Here is a 20,285-nt window from a genome sequence, read left to right as displayed (position 1 = left end):
CATTCTCATCCTACTGCAGCAGCTGGACTCCTGCCCCACGGGGCTGGGGCTGGCTCCATGCAGTGTTATGATCTGGCATGTAGGTTCACAACACCACTTAGGCTTGGTCCAGTATCCCCTCCATTGTGATAGTGGTAGGCAGCTTGGCCAAATTTCAGTGACTGATGTTGAAATTCAGCACATGGAGTCTCAGTGCCTCCCAGCCCAAAACTGAGTAGTGCTGCAACCCCACATACCAGGTCACAGCAGCACTTGGTTTGGGGCACTCTCAAATGGGAGGCCAAGGGCAAATGCGTCCCTCCTTTCACAGGCAGCCCTGTTTGAGGCTTGTGTGAAGAATGATTCCTTAAGCTTTTCTGTAGCTAAAATCGGGTTAGTGGGAAACTGAGAAAGAGAGGTTAAGTGACTGGCCTCAGAAGAGAAGTCATTGTTATACCACAAAGAGGATTTGGAAGTTCCAAACCACACAGCCCTTTAACTGGATGTTGTTCTTCATTGGGATTTCTTGTTGGTTTTGTTTGTTTGTTTTTCCTGTGCCGATATGTATATTTCCAGGTGGCCAAAGCAGTCTCTCACTCATTAAATAACTGCGTTAATTGTCTGCCTGGGCAAAAAGATGTTGATGTGGCCTTGAAGAGCATTGGAGAATCCAGCAAGAAACTTCTTATTGATTCGGTGAGAAATCTTTGTTGTTAAATTGTGTTTTAGAAGTAAAAATCTGTCCTGGATTTCTCACATTTTAAATTCTTTTAATTCTTGAATAACCAATATACTCTAGGACAAGTCCATCCTGTTTGTAGCCATTTTTATCCTCAACTGCTTTTCTGTTCATTTTGGGGAAATCTACAAGTTTGTGACTTGTAAAGATTGTTAACTCTGCCTAGCTCACTATTTGCTCCCTTGTTAGGAGTCTCAGCACAGGGACCAATGTCACTAACGTCTGGCAAAAGTTGTAACTTGCACGAGGCATATGAATGTTGTGTAATTTGATGAAGTTTTCTCTTCCACCACTAGTTCTACAGATGAATGGAGGATTGCACTTTCAATACTTCCATGAATGCACTAGTCAGTTCTGGTCTCAAACACAATTGCTAGCCATTTCACACTCACATAATTACTATAATGTACAGTGATGTAGCCATGTTGGTCCCAGGGTATTAGAGAGAGAGTGTGAGAGAGGTAGTATCTTTTGGCAAACAGAGGCTAGGGACACCATCCCAGCTAATAGTCATTGGTGGGGACCCATCCTCCATGAATTTATCTAGTTCTTTTTTGACCCCTGTTGTAGTCTTGGCCTTCACAACTTCATGCAAGGAGTTCCACAAGTTGGCTGTGTGTTGTGTGAAGGAGTACTTCCTTTTGTTTGTTTTAAACTTGGTACTTATTAATTTCATTTGGTGACACCCTAGATCTTGTGTCATGAGAAGGAATAAATAGCTTTATTCACTTTTTCCATATCAGTCATGATTTTATAGACCTCTATCATGTTCTCCTTAGTCATTTATTTTCCAAGCTGAAAAGTCCCAGTCTTATTAATCTCTCCTCATATGGCAGCCATTCCATCCCCCTAATTATTTTTTATTCCATTTTCTGAACTTTTTCAAATGCCAAGATCTCTCTTTTAAGATTAGGCGAGAGTCAATAAGATATTCTCTTTCTTATTTTCTATCCCTTTCTTAATGATTCCCAACACTCTCTTTGCTTTTTTGACTGCATTGAATGGATGTTTTCAGAGAACTATCCACAATGATCTCTCTCTTGAGTGGTAGCAGATAATTTGGTCCCCATCATTTGATCCATATATTTGGGATCATGTTTTACAGTGGGCATTACGTTGCATTTACCAACACAATTTCATCTGCCAGTTTGTAGACCAGTCACCCAGTTTTATGAGATCCTTTTGTAGGTCTTTGCAGCTGCTTGGGACTAATTATCTTGATGAGTTTTGTATTATCTGCAAATTTTGTCACCTTCCGTTTACTGCTTTTTCCAGACTATTTATAAATATGTTGAATAGGACTGTTCCCAGGACAGACTCCTAAGCGACACCATGCCTCTCTCCATTCTGAAAACTGACCCTTTGTTTCTTCTCATTGTTTCTTGTCTTTTAACCAGTTACCAATCCATGGGAGCTTTCTTTGCTTAAGAGCCTTTGGTGAGGGACTGTGTCAAAGTCTTTCTGAAAATTGAAGTACACTGTATCCACTGGCTCCCTCTTGTCCACATGCTTGTTGACCCCCTCAAAGATATCTAGTAAATTTAAGAGGCGTGCTTTCACTTTATAAAAACTGTGACTCTTCCCTTACAAATTATGCTCATTTATGTGTCTGACAATTTTGTTCTTTAATAGTTTCAATTGGTTTGCCCAGAACCTGTCAGGATTACCAGTCTGTAATTGCTGAGATCACCTCTGTTCTTTTTAAAAATTGGCACAGATGCTGATTTATTGTAAACTTTAAAAAACAGCAAATAGTCTAGTAGTACTTAAAAGACTAGCAACACATGTAAATGGTACCATGAGCTTCGTGGGCAAAGTCCACTTCTTCAGATGACCACCTGAAACTTTTGTTGTAGTTAGCAGTGCTGCAGTTTCACATCTAAGTTCCTTCCAAACGCTTGGATGAATGTCATCTAGTACTGGTGACTTATTATTGTTTAGTTTATTAAGTTTAGATTATTCAGTTTAGTTCATTCTAAAACCTTTCCTAGTGACAGTTCCTCAGATTTGTCACCTCAAACAAATCAGAGTATTTCTAGGTGGCCTTTGAGAAATGGATTTGATCCCCAAAATTCAGAACTGGTTTTATATATTGAACAATCACAGAGTTTCAGGGGCTGCTGAGATCTGAGCGTAACACTGACCAAGGGTCTGTTCTCTTCTGCGACTGAACCTGAAGATAGCTGCTATTCCACCTGGCTGATGGACTGCCCACTTTGATCTCAACAGGTAGAGTCCTGAACTTCGGAACAAGAAGCTTAGAGTTTAGTACCTGCAATCAGCCTAGCCAGGGTGATTATTACATGGGATTGTGGGTCAGGTCAATCCCTGAACTAAAAGTCGTTTTCATTCATGAATGAAATCCTAACGATCAGGTATTGGATGGCAATTCAGATGATCACAACAGTCCCTTTTGGCCAGGGAATCTGTGCAGATTATTGTCAGGCTCAAAGATCACACCGTCATTACCTTAATGTTTTGAATTGTGCTGAACTGTGCAATGAAGGGCTAGTGTTAATGGCTGGTCACTAAGACACAACTCTTCTTCTCTTGAAGCTGCCTCCAAGTTCTAAATCTTTCCAAGAAGCCCAAAGTGAACTGAACCAGGCTGCAGCTGACCTAAACCAATCAGCAGGAGAAGTGGTTCATGCTACCCGGGGCCAAAGCGGAGAGTTGGCAGCAGCCTCTGGAAAATTCAGTGATGACTTCGATGAGTTCCTTGATGCTGGTATTGAAATGGCTGGTCAAGCACAAGTGAGTTTTGGTGACTGTAATGAGTGGATGTATTACATTGGGTGTGTAGGAGTGTTAAACTGGGCTAATCTAAACCTACAGGGAGTCGGGGGCTATTATGGAAGAGTCAGACCAACCGTTCAGAAGCGACGAGAGCATGTTGGGGGTTGTGTGTGGTGCAAGATATATGGGCGTATCTGATCCTGGGTGCTTGTTGAAGCTATGATTTGATGCTCATTTGATGTAGTGTGAGCCTGGTGTTAGCTGATTTGTAAACTGTACAGTTGAAGGTAGCATAGTCCATTGCCTTTTCCTAAAGTCAGAAGCTTTGTAAATGACACCTTCTGTCTTGGTGCAGTTACCCAGGCGTGTTATTGGAGTTCAAAGTTACTTAAAATTAAGCCGCGCCCTTGAGTGCCCAGTACCCCAGTGAATCAGAGTAAGAAGGGGACTGAGCATATAGTAAAACCCCTGTCATTTTAACTTGGCATCTCCCATTCAGTACGACACCAGCGCATACACTTCACATCACATGCATGAGTCAGCTGAAGACTGGAGCCAGCCTGTAGAGAAAGTTGGTAAAGTGTATGGCAGCATTGTGTAATTTTGCAAACTGGAACCCCGGGGACTGAATGGACGTGGAAACAAAGGAATTCTTTCACCCCTTTTCTGCAGCTAACTGGTTGAATTGCAGGCTCCAGTACTACAAATTAGAAAACTTCAACCTCACTACATTTATTAAAGTAACATTTTGGGTTGTCTTGTACCATGACCTAATGTCCTTTAAACCTCATGCTGTGTGGCTAGAGCTGAGCTAATGTAGCAAAAAGCAACCCTGAATAGTCTTGCAAACAAAATCCATCCATTTGTGCTGTGCTGATATGGGTGCTAGTCAGCTCCTAATCACTTGCAAACAGAAGCGTGGGTGGCCTTGCATCAGAAGGCTGTTCACTGAAGTTAAAAGTGTAAATTTTAGTGGAAATGCCTGTTTGCAAGAGATTTTCTACTAGCAATGATCTCGGTGGCCCTTTTGAAAGGTTTGTCTCAATCACACAGTAGATTAAAACACTCAGTTATTCATGGATAATGTATGAACAAAAAGGGATGCTTTCTGTAAATAGTCATACACTCAGTATCATATGACTTGGGGGACCTGTCATGTGGGGCAAATATAGTTAATACAGAAAGCAGTTCAAGCCCTGTTCACATAAAATAGGTAAAATATGACCTGTTTGCAGATCTTTCTACAACAAAAATGCTAATTTTATTGCATAAATTGTTGACACAAAATCTAAGCACCGCTGTTTGTCACATACTATAATCATGCAATACTATTTTCTAACTTCACTTATATAAAATTACTAGTGGATTTACCCAGCATTGCTCGGATCCTTGTGGGGGCTCATGGCAGAGGTGTAGAACTTAGGGCTGGGAGCTCACTGGGGCCACTCGCAACAGTGAGGGCAGTGCTACTCCATCACTGGGGGCATTCTGCCCAGTTAGCAGCACCTCTTGGGGGGCTGGGACTTCACTACCTCGCTCCAGCCAGTGGCTCTTCCTGGTGGGGAGGGGCTCTGCTACTCAGCCTCTGGTCTCTTCCGAGGCGGGGGAGGAGAACCAAGCTGTGATGTCCTGTGCTCCATCATCCCATGTCTCCTTCAGGGAGGTGGGGGGACTGTGCTCCGGGGGGGGGGGCAGAGGGGCCACTTACCCATGATTGGTGGCCAGCAATATGGAAAGCTCTGGCCCTAGCTGGCTACTGTCTTCTGCGTGCAGCTACACCCCTGAGATCACCTGCTCTCATTGCCTCTGGTGGTCATTGAGGAGCATTAACTGTCCTTGCTTAGTTCCCTCCATTTGTGTGTTATGGAAAACAATCCCATTCCAGGCACTTCCCATTTTCCTGGCACAATCAAACCTTGACCTTGCTTTACGTGAGGATTAGAGGAAGCTGCATACTAAATGTGGTGGCCCTAGCTCTTCCCTGTGAACAAACAGACTCACAAGCAGATAGATGGACTCGCTGACAGACAGATGCACAGACTCTCTAAAAGAGAGATAGAGATATTTCTTAGTCACTCCTTGAAAGTAAAGTCATGTGGTGTCAAATTCAAATGATCAAATAAAGCTACATAGTAGATTTTTTTTCAGAAATATTACTGCTTCATATCGCGTACCACTACAGTTAAATGTTTGTGATGGTCTTTTGCAGACTTTCTTTTTGCTTAAGCTATTAACCCAGTAAAGGTGTAAGTAAAGCAAATGACTTGGGAGATGCAGAAATATAGTCAGTACCCTTTGCAAGAACAGTGGGGGTCAGTTGTGCCAGGCAGAGACATACAAGACACTTGACAACAAAAGCATTGTTCAGCAAGTAGTTAAATTCCCCTCCGTGTCTCTGTGAATGATCTTACTGTTAGAAATCAAGCTCCTTGTATATGGGTTTCTTTTTCTGCTGCGTGAAAGGCACTAGAGGCACCTATCTGGGCAAGCAGAGGTGATGCTCAGTGGCCCTGTCTGGAATGTTACCCCATGCGTGTCATTGGGTTTAGATAGATAATTCAGTTGAATGCCAAATTACAGTGCTTGAAGTTTTAGCTGTGTCTCTAGCTGAGGCAATCGGTGTATGTAATGTTATGCTGCTGTCATTTTCCAGACTAAAGAGGACCAGATTCAAGTAATAGGGAACCTCAAGAACATCTCTATGGCCTCCAGCAAGCTGCTGTTGGCCGCCAAGTCTCTTTCAGTTGATCCTGGAGCTCCTAATGCCAAGAACCTCCTAGCTGCAGCTGCAAGGTACAGCCATGTCATCTGCTTTAGTTTTTCCTAAGCCGGTGTTTCTTAACTTTTCCTTTGCAGGATGTATGACTTGTTAGCTTATTCTCTTGCTACTATTGGTTAATCCTATTGGATGTTGCATACTGCAGCTTATTAAGTGAAACTGAAATCAGCGGAAGCTGGCTTTCACTGGCGTGGGGTATTTCAGTGCAGCTCTGTTGAAGTCAGAGCCATGCTGATTTGCAGCAGATGGAGATCTGGTCTGTTTTTTTTAAGAAGACTATTTCTCATGTTTGTTCTTTGTCCATCCTGTCTACCTCCTTCCTAGCCCTCACAGATGCAGACGCTGAGGGTATTGCATATGCCTGCTGCCAGCAAGGTTTTTCAAGACAACTCTTATTAAGCAATATTAATGCATATGTGGTGGCTATAAACAGCTCAGTGGGTAGAGGAGGTGGGGGGTGAGATTTCTTTTTGCTTTTTTGGGCTAGGCACCAGGTTTTTATTCTGGGAGCTGCTGCTGATCCCACCTCTTAAATGCCCACTCCAGCCAGGGAGATGGAATGTGTCAGCCTTTTGCAAGTTTGCTACCAGCACTGCCTAAAAATCTGGCGAACAGTCTGCTGCAGTGCCACTGCTGGGTGCTCTCACCACGTTCCCTTCTTTTCCCAAGTCACTTTTCTGAAACGAAATACACGCAGTGCAGTTAGCTCACTTAACTTCCCCTGGATCTCCCTACATGTTCAGTAGGAGAGCGCTGCTATAGAACCTTTGCCTGCAAGGAAACACCTGGCACTAATTCTATCCAGCAGAAGTTGGTGACTTTGTTGCAACTCACAGCATAAGGAGAAGAACTCTGTAAAGCCCTATGTGGAATGTAAATCCCTTTCACTGCCACGGGTATCTCTGCATTTATCTTTATGACATTATATAGAAGTTTGGTTCCCCACATTTAAGTTGTACGGGAACTCTGCATAATCCATTACAGAAGCCAAAATGTAGTAGACTCTGCATTGCCTGTTCAAAGTGAAAATCTTACTCATCAGCCTCATTTCAATTTTGCTTTGCCAATTACCCCACGCTCTTGGCAAAATATACCTATGTCCTGTTCCATAAAATGAAGTCCTTTATTTTACAACTAGAAGACTTCTCCAGTGTTGCCTGGGCCTGGGGACAGCGGGGGCCACATATTCCACCTGCCGGCTTCTCGCTGGGGCAGCCCGAGACAGGGGTCATGTTGCCTACCTAACAGCTTCTCCCTGGAACTGGGGCAAGGGAGGTGGGTGCCATGGTGGCTTGGGGGCAGCCCTGCTCCTCAGGGCAGCGGCTGTGCTGCCAGCCAGTGGCTGCTCTTTGGGCTGGGGTGCTTGCTGCTCTCTTGTGGACATTCATGATTATAACCATCCCTGCTTTCACACCCTTCCCTTTCCATTTCATGCAAAATAATCACATTCCACAAACACCCCTGTGAGAGACTGGGCTGGGTCTGGGCACCGCTGAGGGCATCCGCTCAAGGCTAATTGCTCAAAACCACAGCTGCTTATAGCCCCAGACTGGAGACCTTTCCCAAATAGGCCACAAACCAGTCACACTGAAGGCTCCAGCTGCCAATATGGCCAGCAGGAAGCCTCACGAACAAAACCCCTCTGATACTCCAGCTCTCCCTGTGCCACAATGAGCCCCAGGCCTTACACACAGGTGAGTGGTTATAGAACCCAATCTCATCTACCCCGAACAAGTTCTCCCGATCCCAAAGAACCAGCCACAAATTCCGGGTCAATTTACACATTAGATCTTACCCACAAGATCATGCTGGGCCAAGCCTTTAGAATCTAAAATCTAAAGGTTTATTAATAAAAGAAAGAAAAGGTTGAGAGTCAGGTTGTTAAGGAGCACACATTACATGCATCAATCACCAGGTTCTTGATGCAGGCTCTCAGCAGAGATGTTACAAACTGCTATCTTAAAAGTCTCTGGTGTACATCCTATGTCAGGATGGGTCAACAATCCTTCCCGGCTTTCTGTTCCTCGCAAGGCTGCATCTGGGATCAGTAGCAGGATTGAAGACAAGATGGAGTCCACCTCGTGGCATTTTTAAATCCATTCCTGGCATCCCCCTAGCCAGAGTGGGTCACACTGTCAAGTGACCTGTCTGTGTTTCACATGATTGCAGCTATTATGCCCTGATTGGTTGCAGGTTTCCAGTTGCATTCCTCAGGTGTGAATTGGCCTCCTTGAGAGCCATTGTCCTTGGGGCCATGCTAATTAGCATAGACATTCATTGGACATTCCTTCCTTACAGTACGCAGCCCAGACCCATTCCTCTGTCTCCGGCAGAAAACATTCACAGTACCAGCACACAGCCCATGTTCATAAACTCCACATATAGATATCATACAAGTACATGAGTAGCGTATATAGAATCGGTAGAACATAAGCTTTCATTTGACACCTCACACAGTTCCCTTTGAGCAGACTTTGGGGAAAACAGCCTCTGTAGGCGTGGCAGTGATCTGGGTGCTCCCCTTAAAATCCAATAATGTGACGACCCCATTGCCCTGGCACAACCAACCCCTGACCCTGCTTTAAGTTATGATATGAGGAAGCTTCCTACCAAATTTGGTGGTCCTAGCTCTTACCATTTAGGAGGAGTTTTTTGAACAAACAGACTCACAGACAGATGGCCATACAGACAGACAATTCTCTAAAATACGTAATAGATTACCAGAGGACTCATGCAGACAATACAGGGCAAATATCACAAAAGCAGTGATACTAGCATCTCTCTACTCCACGGATACAGCCACCCAATCTGTATGATGGTTTCCTTATCTAACTCAATTAGCACTTGGTACTTCTACCACAAATTCCTCACTTCCTCACCCAGGATACAGGAAGGCTCCTTCCTCCATGCATCACAGTCCTCCAGCCAAAAACTTGGCTCTTCAGGGTTAGCAGGACTTGAGCTACATTGCTCCAAGGAGGTCAAACAAATATTTATCAATAGCCGGAAAGCCAGTACGCACAAAATATATGACCACAAATGGAATCACTTCCACAATTGGTGTATAACCCAGTGCCTGTCACCTCCTTCTGCTTTTCTGTCCAGAGTGCTGGACTACATCTTGAACAATAAGGACTTGCTAACAGCTCCATCAAGGTGTTTCTAGCAGCTGTCCCACATGGCATGACAGAGTGACTGATACACTACTTTCACACACCCAGCTACTCACGGTTTCTAGAAAGGACTAAATAACACCTTTCCACCAGTAAAATAACCCATGAGTATGTAGGACTTCAACATGGTGCTACGCACGCTCCCAGGCAACCCACAACAAAGACGTATTACACCTCTTCCTATCTACCGCTGAACAATCCAAAGGAGAAGCAATATCCAAACTCACTGTGTGGATTTCACAGTTTATCCAAATTTGCTACAAACTGAACAATGTTCCAGCTCTCCACGCAGTTGGCATGCACTCAGACAGAGCCATTTTCACGTCATGGACCTTGCTTAACAGTGTTCCCATTACAGGCATTTGCAGAGCAAGCTACCTAGACCTCAATTCACATATTTACCAATGAACAACACTCCTCAACAGACGCGTAGTTTGAACGGTCCGTATTATCTGTGGCCCAAAAACAGTTCATGAAGCCCCACCTGCCACAACAAGATACTGCTCCCTAGTCATTGAAGAGTAGGGGCATTTCTCAGAGAAGAGGAGGAGGAGACTACTCACCTGGTGCAGTAACAGGTTCTTCAAGATGGCTGTCTCTGAGTGTTCCACAACCTTTCCTCCACTCTTCTGCCTTGGATCAATATATGGCTATCCAGGGTAGAGAAGGAACAAAGGGCTAGTTGATGGTATGTGGCACTTAACCATTCGTGCTGGTGTGAGGTGGGTACCACCATGTGCCGCCATGTAGGGTACCATTGCTACAAATCTCTGACTATAAACAGAAGGTGCTGACACACCTAACATGGAGCACCCACAGGGACAACCTTAGCTACTGGGCCAGGTGTGTAACCCTCCATTTTCCTGTCATTATCCAGGTAAGCAATTGTTGCCGTTTCCAGGCTCTTGTACCATTTTAGCTCAGAGCTAAGATGTTCTTCTTGTCCCACTATGACGTTGTATTCCACAGGATTAAACTGAGTTACTGCTACCCATTCTCTGAGCACTGAATTTAAGAAATCCTCATTAAAGAAAAAATTGTAGGCACATGTCACTTGTGTTGTGGCAGATCATCAAATGGAAGCCACTGGTTTTTTTTTTTTCACAGTGTTAAGAATCACCAATATTACGGAAATCTTTGTGTATAGCTACTGTACAATCCAAACTGTTCCTCTGAATGATGTGGAGTATGTTGTGAAATCTAAAAGGGCTGATCAAACCTTTGCTAGTTTCTATAAATGAGCCACTAACACAGGACAAAACAAAACTGGAAAAATGCAAATTACACGTGACTGTCATACTCAGGGTAACTCTAAAACATACCATTCCTCAGCGTACAATCGTACTAACATTTCTCGCTCTCTTCTATTCACAAATCCATTCTTTAGACTTTCTATGCTAGTTTTCCTCTAGAGTTTCCAAGGATAGGTACAGTAGTGTGCACATTGTGATGGATCCATGCTGGTGGGGTACCATCGAATAGTAGAAGACAGATATACTGGCTACTGGATAAACAGTTTTCTGTTCCCGGGCTTGAAACTGCTTTTCATAGTGTAGCGATAAATAAAAATCAGGAATAAGGGATGTTGGTCAGTTTTCAACATTGTCTCTTTTTTTTTCCCCCCTCCTCAGAGCTGTGACGGAGAGTATTAATCAGCTCATCACTCTGTGCACCCAACAGGCGCCTGGGCAAAAGGAATGTGACAATGCTCTCCGAGAATTGGAGGTATTCTCAAGCTTGGAGTTGCCAGGGGTGAACCTTCCTGTGGCAAAGATGATGGTCAGGCTTTATGGGATTTTTACCCTGTCTGAGTAGCTGCTGTGTCATTGTCTCACCACTTAATATCTGTGGCAGAATTTGTTTTCCTGTACAGGTGGAACCTCTCTAGTCCAGCACCCTCAGGACCAGACCAGTGCTGACCCAGAGAATTTGCTGGACCACAGGAGGTCAATATTGTGTGTCAGCAGTACCGACACTTCCACTGCTTCCTGGCCTCTTAGAAGAGATGTAGGGGTAAATTTGAGATAAATAACAGCACAGAACACTGAGAACCAGGACTGGTGGCTTTAAACAAACTTTATGGAACTGAGAGAAACTTGACCACACCTGTGATAAGTGGACGTCCAGCTAGCTAAAATCATGCTGGACTACAGATATTGCTGGACCAGAGAGTGCCGGACTAGAGAGGTTCAACCTGTAGTTGTGTATGAAATACGTAAAGAGCTTTCTAGTGGAGACAAACTTAGTGCAACTTCTGCTGAATTGGCTAATGGGAATTTACATTTTACCTCACACGACAGAGGTGTTGTATATGGGACTATAAATATGCCAGTCTCCACTGTAGTAATTTGAAGGGTGCACTCACAAAAGTCACATTCAGAGGATGTGGAGAGGCAGGTTTACACTAGGATGTCAATGTGTAGTTGACTACGCGATTAACTGATAAGCCTGGGCTTACTGGTTAATCCTGTAGAATACACACATCCACCTTTCCCCCTTGCTACCTTTGTATTGGAGGGAGCAAGGGGGGGAGCGGGTGCCCATGAGAAGCAGGCTTTAAGCAGGCTCCCCACGAGCACTGGATCCACCTCCCCCCTTACACTCCCGTGCTGCTGCTTCTGATAGAGAGGCAGCAGCATAGAATGTGAGGGGGACAGGCTGGAGCCAATGCGCATAGGAAGCTGGCTTTCAAGTAGACTCCCCGTGCGTGCTGGCTCCACAAACCCGCCTGCCCACCATCCTTGCTGCCTCCTACAGAGACAACAAGGGGGGGACAGGTAGGAGCTGGTGCTGGTAGGAGCTGGTTTAAAAGCCAGTTCCCCCAGCACCAGCTCCATGGTGCCACTTCCCCCCGCTTCCCACGCTGCTGCCTCTATCTGTCGAGCTCAAATCCCCCACAAACAGGGACTGCTGCCACCCTACTCTGCTGCCTCTCTATCAGAGGCAGCAGTGCGGAGCGGCAGGTAGCCAGTCTGCGTGGGGAGCTGGTTTTTAAACTGGTTCCTCCTGGTAGACAGGATCCTGCCTGCCACCATGCACTGGTGCCTTTGATAGAGGCGCAGCAGTGCGGGGTGACGGGACTCCCCGGAAGTGGGGTTGGGAGCACATTGGCTGCTGGCCTTGCCCCTGGGGACTCTCGAATAGTCGTGTAACCACTAAGATTTAATGTGGTTACATGACTATTCAATTACACAATATCTAACATCCTTAGTTTACATTAAGAAATCTTTCACAGAACCAAGATGACTGAATGTGCACTGAAGGTAGCTATGATATTTTTCTACTATGGCTCTGTGTAATTGGAAATCCATGCATCGTTAAACCAGAGGATTTGAAAGTCTCATCTTTCTAGGAAAACTTGGTCTAAAATTATTCCATGATTTCCATATTCATCTAGAATTCCGATTTCTCGTGTTTTCTTTATCTCTGTCTAGCTAAACACTGGAACATGAAGTGTTGAAAGACGCATCATCTCTTGTGTTCTGCTACATGAGTGTTGTGCCATCCTAGCTCTGTAAATTGACTGTAATGGGGAAGCTAGTTGGTTCTTGTTGAAAGGCCAGTTGCCTGTGTGAATATCAAATGAATCAGCACCTGCTCCAGAACGCTAGGCAAAAGTATGTTAAGCTAAGCTAACCTGGTGTGAGGTTACTTAGGCTTGGTCTACACTAGGGGTTTGAGAGTCCTCAACCAGGGAACTGCTCTGCCCCTTTCAAGAGTCTGTCTTGGGTAGCCCCATGTTTCACCTCACTTAAATAATGTATAAACTTTGACATAAAAATATTAAAGTGTCCCAGCATACTCTGGCTGACGTTCTCATTTTTACCATATACAATAAAATCAATTTCCGTGTACAGTATATAAATCAGTATAAACATATCATTGGATGTGAAATTGTAATGTGTACTGACTTGACTGGTGCTTTTATGTAGCTTGTTATAAAACTAGGCAGACATCTATATGAGTTGATGACCTCTGACTACAGGGTACCAAGGGAGTTAGGTCCATGTAAAGGGACATTTTGCCCCCCTACCCGTGAGGGCAGCAACAGGCCCTCGGAAGCCCCTGGAACTCCCTCTCTCAGTAGAGTGGCCTAACAGGCATAGGGTCCATAAGTGCAACCCCTGTTTTGAGTAGTTTCAAATGATAGTAGTGCAGAAAGGGATTAAGCACTGAGTGAACAAATGAGTCTCTGAGCTCCTACCACCCAGGTTGATGTGACTGGCAAACTCAGATCAGGGACCCAGCACACACATAGCAAATATTAGCAGTTCTTTGGATGGTAGCTTGCAAGCTTGCTATCCAGGTCCCTACCCATTACTTCAAAGGGGTAGCCTAGTTAGTCTGTAACTGGAAAAGCTTATAAAACAACAACAGATGGTCTTGAAGCACCTTAGAGACTAACCAAACATATAGGTGGTATCATGAGCTTTTGTGGGCACAACCTACTACATTCCACACATCCCAATGACATAAAAAAATCAAACAATGGATACTTAAAAACAATTAGCATCTTCTCTATCAGCTTCATGCAGCATGGACACTCTAATTGACTACGTCTTCCCCCTTTTTTCCCCCCTTCTGCACCCCATCCCCTGTTTATTTAGAAACTGGACCTTTAATAACTCCATTCATGATACCATCTACATGTTTTGTCAATCTCCAAGCTGCTGCAAGACTATTCGTTGTTCTACCCACTATTGTTAGTTATCCGTTTCTGTGGGATTTGATCATATTAGTAAAAAATCAAACTAGAAATGAGATTGACTTATAGCTTCTTCCATATAAAATAGAACCAAATTGAGAAGATAAAGTGACAACTCTCCAGAGACCTATACAGAGCCTGCTGAGAGGGAATCCTCAGCTAATAGAGCTGCCAAGGGCTGTGAGCCTGGCAAGAGAGCTTTGAGGAAGGGGCAGCTCTTACAAAGGGCTGGAAAGAGCCTAGAGGAAAAGCTATGTGAGCGCTGAAGCCAATTGCCAATTGAAATGACTTTGGTCTGAGGAAAGCTGTGGGGAAGATTTTGTGGTGTTTTGAACTTTGTTAATAAAGCAGACTCTTGAAAAGGAGAGAATTAGCAGGAAAGCCCCTGGAGTGTAAAGTCAGATTATCTTGGGTAGGAGGGGAAACTGAGGCAGTAGCTGGGTCTGAAGCCAGACCTGTGTAAACCTATAAAAAAAACTTGTAGGAGTGCCCATCAACTTTGGGGGAAGTCAGCATCGGTACATGTTACCCATTTCGCTTTCGTTATTAAGTTATAACGGTCTTTCCTCATCACCTGCCTTTTTCCCCACCTCATACACCAATTTCTCCTTCTAGCCTCCTCTGGGCTTCCTAAAATACCTGGGAAATACAGCTTTTGTACTACTCGTGTGTTTCATTGGTGACTTAAGTACAGTGTCCACATACCCTGGGGCCTGCCTGTGGACCGGTACAGTGAAGACGCACACATTTTCTGCTTTCCTAGGAGAGGGGGGACCTTGTTTAACTCTCCTGAGGCAGCTGGATGTGGCAAATCACTCCCAGCGCTTCAGCGCAAGGAACAGATGAGAGGGGTTTTAGCAATAGCAGTTGCATTTCAATTGTCAATCGTTGGGGTGGGTTTTTGTGTTTGGTTGGTTTTTGGTTGTTTTGTGGGCTGGGGGTTTCTCTCCTTCCTGTTATCTGTACAGGGAGTCTTACAGCCCCTGGCTCTGGAGTAGAGCAACTGTGGAGAGAACATGATCTGTTACTCAATAAATTGCTCTGTAGGGCTGGAGCCGAGTACTAAAGTACTGTAGGGAAAAGAGAAAGAGAGGGACAGGAAGCAACAGCTGAACTGCTGGCAGAAGAGCTTTCCTGTTAACATTGCCTTTTTTATAGAGTAAGATATTGGCAACAAAGTACTTAAAGGAAATTATCTTGACCATAACTTAAAGGTTGTTTCAAGACATGACTCAGCTTCAAAATATTGCTTTAGAGTTCATCTCTGATAAAGATCTCACATTTCAATTCTTTTCCAGATTTTCTTTGCTGAAAAAAATCATGCTGAAAATCTTTCAGTTCTTCTTTGAGTGCTTGCATATGTCCATTCCATCGAGATGTGTGCACGCCACGTGCATGAGTCCCAGAAGCTTTTTACCCTTCGCAGTATCCATTGGACCAGCCAGGGAATCCCCTGGAGTAGGGATGTAATAGTATAGTCAATTAACCTGTAAGCAAAAGCTTAACTCTTTCGTTAAAGAGTATTTGCGCAAGATCATGCCAATGTAGACGTAGCCTAAGAGTAGCTCATCAGGCAGTAATTCAACTTCTATTTTAAACGTTAAACATGAAAATCATCTTTAAAAAACACAGAGGGGTAGCCATGTCAGTCTCTAACTTTAAAAACAAGTATTCCTGTGGCACCTGACAGCCTTGTGGGCAAAACCCACTTTCTCAGATGAGATGAGCTTGAGTGGCCACAGGGCTACACGTTCTTAAAAAAGAAAACAATTCCAGCAAAAGAGGAGACTCATTTGTTGAGTTGTGAGAAATTTTTTATCCAGATACATGGATTTGTCTTTTGTAATATATGAAGTACAGGTTGAACCTCCCTAGTCTGGAACACTCAGGACCTGACTGGTTCCGAACAAAAGAATTTTCTGGACCATGGGAGGTCAATATTGTTTAGCAGTATTACCAACACTTCCGTGGCTTACTGTGCTGTTAGAGAGCTTCAGGGGGTAGCCGAGTTAGTCTGTTACAGAAAAAAAGCAAGCAAATGGTCTGGTAGCACTTTATTGAGTAATAAAACATGTAGATGGTATCATGAGCTTTCGTGGGCACAGCCCACTTCTTCAGATGACCGGAGTTATGACTAACAGCTTTCTGAATGGTATCCTTCCTGCCTTACCAATCTATCCACTGACTTTGATCTTTATCTACTCAGGTTTAGCACCCTTTCTCCTGATACTTTATGTATAGAGGTAGGGGTGGGTGGGTGACAGAGCATCTTTCTCTTCCCCTCTCCCCCTTTTCCCTTCTTCTATTTATTCGAGTTTTCTTATCTCCTAGGCTATGTCTAGATTGCAAGCCTCTTTCGAAAAAGAGCGTCTAGACTGCAACCAGTACTTTAGAAAAAGCAAGCCGCTTTTTCGAAAGAAAGCACCCAGGCAGTCTGGATGCTCTCTTTTGAAAACGCCCTGTTTGCATTCAAGAACACCTTTTTTCGAAAGAGCACTTCTGAAAAAAGGCGTTCTTCCTCGTGAAATTAGGTTTACCGCCGTCGAAAGAAAAGCCGCGTTCTTTTGATTTAATTTCAAAAGAACGCGGCTGTAGTCTAGACGCAAGTGAAGTTTTTTCGAAAAAAGGCTACTTTTTTCAAAAAAAACCTTGAGTCTGGACACAGCCCTAGTGATAACTCCGGTCATCTGAAGAAGTGGGCTGTGCCCACAAAAGCTCATGATACCATCTACATGTTTTGTTATAAAGTGCTACCAGACCATTTGCTTGCTGGTTTTTTTGGTGCTGTTAGAGGACATTTAGGGGTAAAGTAGAGCTAAGTAACATCACAGAACACTGAGAGCCAGGACTGGTGACTGTAAACGAACTTCATGGGACTCTGGATGACAAATGTTTCTGGACGACAGAGCTCTGGATTAGAGAGGTTCAACCTGTAGCTTCCTTCTTGGATAATTGTACAGTTCTCTCAAGGTCCAGGTTCACGCCAGGCACAGGGTAACTCTTACATAATTCTACTTGCACCTTAAGTATTTTCACATAGCATTTGGCAGAAGTAAAGGTGCTTGGAGGGTGGAAAAATGCAAGCAGAGAGTGTACTTATATTTAACCTGGTGGCTGCTTGTGTCTCCATGCAATAAGTAACAAGAGGTGGCAGCTTCTTGAATTATTTTTTTATTCCCAGGCAGGCTCTGAGTTCCAGAGAAGGGTTGCCAGTTGATGATACTATGACACAGAGAAAAGTTACAAATAGTCAGCTTCTAAAATATTTATGGACTAGAAATCATGTTGTGTCTGGAATTCATGTTCTTTACCTGGTGATAAAGGAAGTAGGGTGCAGATAAGTCCACTGGTGGTGGTGTATTTGTGTGGCTCAGATCCATGGTATAACTAATTGTAGTAATTGAAGCTGCTCTCCTTTTTTTCAGACAGTTAAGGGAATGCTGGATAACCCCAATGAACCCGTAAGCGACCTCTCATACTTCGATTGTATTGAGGGTGTTATGGAAAACTCCAAGGTAATTCTATTCCTCTGCTTCCATATGTGGATGTGTTAAACAATTTCTAGTCAAAAGAGGTGTCTGCACGATAATAAAATAGATTGAAAAAAGAATGTCTGCTTCTGGGAAAAATTGTTTTCTGTATTCTTATTAAATTCCATGGTAAAACTTCTTTTGAGGCTCGTGTAAGCAATCTTTATGTTTGGATTTTTTTGATCATCTGAAGACCTATTGTGCTGATTGCATTTAAGATCATGTGGTTGCCATGATGTTGTCTGAGATCTAACTGACCTAACAATCTAAATACCTCAGGATATCAGCTAGGGATGTTAAGTAGCAGTTAATAAGCTAATCAAGTAGTCAATGAAATTTCCATCGACTATTCAGTTAGTTTTAAGGGGATTAGCTCCCAGGGGCAGTGCAAGCGGGGACTGAGGAGTCCCCGTTCGCACTTGCTCTAGGACCACTGTGGCTTTTCCTTTTAAATGTAGTAAGAGCCGCTCTACATTTAAAAAGCAGAGCTGCAGCTGTCTGGGACCTGACAATCCCAGCTTGCATTGGGTGCCCCTCTGCACTGCTTCCTCCCCTGCCACTCTCCCCCTGCCATATGGAGACGGTAGAGGGAGAAACCAACTTTTGAGCCAGCTCTTCCCCGCTCCCCCTACCAGCTCCCCCCTCTTTACTGCCTCTGAAATAGAGACAGCAAGGGGTAGGGAAGCGAGTAGTCAAGGCTTATCAGTAGTCGATTTATATCCCTAATACCAACAAGTACTGTAAAATCTGGGGTTATTTTTAACCATTTTGTGTCCTGTGCCTAAACTAGAAAAAATCATATAGCTTCATTTATACACACAAAAGCTGTTAATTGACTAGCTTTGCCTGTGGAACAAAACTTGTTTCAAACTGAGGTTTGAATTGAAATTAATTTTTCACTGTATCTGCCATTATCAAAAATTCTGTGTTTAAAGTTACTACTACATTACCGCAAAAGTATTTTACAGTGAAAATCTTAACCATGCACTGGAAATCCTTGACTGAAAGTCTTATTGCATCTTCATTTTGATCTTGTATGTGATACATTAGAATTGTCCCAAAGTCTTCAGAATATGAAAGAAAAAGAGGCTGCCTAATGCACTAGAGCATGAATTAATTTGCTTTGGTGCTATACCAAAGATATTGCAAGCTAAAAACAAACCTAGTAGAATCATAGAACCATAGAGCTGGAAGAGACCTTAGGAGGTCGTCAAGTCCAGCCCCCTGCCCAAGGCAGGACCAATGCCAATTAAATCAACCTGGCCAGGGCTTTGTCAAGCTGAGACTTAAACACCTCTAGGGATGGAGACTCCACTACTTCCCTAGGTAACCCATTCCAGTGCTTCACCACCCTCCTAGTGAAATAGTTTCAGTAAGGCAGGCTTCAGTGAGACAAACAGTTAGATTTAACAGGCATTCCAATATTGGGATATTTCCTATATGTCAAGCTGCAAATGCCTTTTCTGCAACGTTTCAGGAAGCATTTGGGAGCAGATGAAGAGGCTGTGCTGAGTTGTTACCTCTGCTCCTTTGTGCTGTTCAGGAAAGTTTGGGAAACACTCCCATGTAGAGTGAAGTAAACTGAGGGAATAATTTACTCTGTTTCAATTGTTAAGGTCCTTGGAGAATCAATGGCAGGCATTTCCCAGAATGCCAAGATTGGGGATCTTCTGGTCTTTGGAGAATGTGTTGGAGTTGCTTCCAAAGCTCTTTGTGGTCTCACAGAAGCTGCAGCTCAGGTAAACATTTGATCAGGAAGCCCATAAAACAAATATGAGTCTGTTTCTGTACAGCTGTATCTTGTGTGCGTGAATATTTCATTTGTGTTGGCCAAAGAATCAAAATAGTTGTATTGTTGAGTGTTTTTCATCTTGGAAGATTGGGACAGACATTAACTAATAAGGCAATATTGTAAGGTGAGGAAAGCAATATTATGCCTCTTTGGAGGGAGAATGAGACAGGGAGGTTAAATGAGTTTCCCAAGGTTATAGAGGAAGTGAGTGTCAGAGCCATGCCATGCATTTGTGTTTCTACTTCCCAATTCTATGCATAGTCCCCAAGATCTTGCCCCCTCAGAACTAATTTAGAGAAGGAAGCACAGAGAAACCTGAGTTCCTTTGAAGCTGAGTGATTTGTGCTTTGTGTATTAAGCACAAAGAAAGCATTCTGGGGTCATTTATAATATTCCGTCCATATCTTCAAACTACACATAATCTCTTTCGCTTTTCGCACAGGAAAAGAGATTATGGTAAATGTATGTCGTAGACCTATTACAACTGTCTGGATATTTTCTCAGTATCTAAGAAGCTTAAACTGTTGCAATGTTCAGAGGTGTCATTAATATAGTTGGATCAGGCTGCTAACACTGTGTACAGGCACCCCCCGAGTTACAAACATCTGACTTACGAACATACAAAAGCTCACCTTCAGGGACGTTCTGGTGCTCCTATCCCCAACAGCAACTGGAAGATGCAGGTGGTGAGTTTTTTTTAGAGATGTGATTTTTATTATCCTCAGCAACACACTCGTGAGTTTACAGAACCTTAGTTTAAAATTTTCTTTAAAAATACCTAACTCAGTAAATTCAGAAACTGACAGTGTATATGTGGGGTTGGCAAATGCCTGTTCAATTGCTTCATTACCA

General features: G+C 43.6%; 1 protein-coding gene across 9 annotated transcripts in view; it reads left to right on the top strand.

Moving 5' to 3' along the window:
* The window catches only part of TLN2 (talin 2), a 368,094-nt gene that overhangs the window by 261,551 nt on the left and 86,258 nt on the right, over positions 1-20,285 (top strand). For all 9 annotated transcript variants that reach the window (XM_075897670.1, XM_006127334.4, XM_006127338.3 and 6 more), the window contains 6 exons: positions 556-675; positions 3,275-3,472; positions 6,108-6,247; positions 11,038-11,131; positions 17,537-17,626; positions 19,258-19,380. In XM_075897670.1, coding sequence (XP_075753785.1) covers positions 556-675; positions 3,275-3,472; positions 6,108-6,247; positions 11,038-11,131; positions 17,537-17,626; positions 19,258-19,380 — 765 coding nt within the window. The remainder of the gene's footprint in view (positions 1-555; positions 676-3,274; positions 3,473-6,107; positions 6,248-11,037; positions 11,132-17,536; positions 17,627-19,257; positions 19,381-20,285) is intronic.

The sequence above is a fragment of the Pelodiscus sinensis genome, chromosome 14 (genome assembly GCF_049634645.1).
Source record: "Pelodiscus sinensis isolate JC-2024 chromosome 14, ASM4963464v1, whole genome shotgun sequence".
Classification (NCBI taxonomy): domain Eukaryota; kingdom Metazoa; phylum Chordata; order Testudines; family Trionychidae; genus Pelodiscus; species Pelodiscus sinensis.
This window is presented reverse-complemented; position numbering and strand designations above follow the sequence as displayed.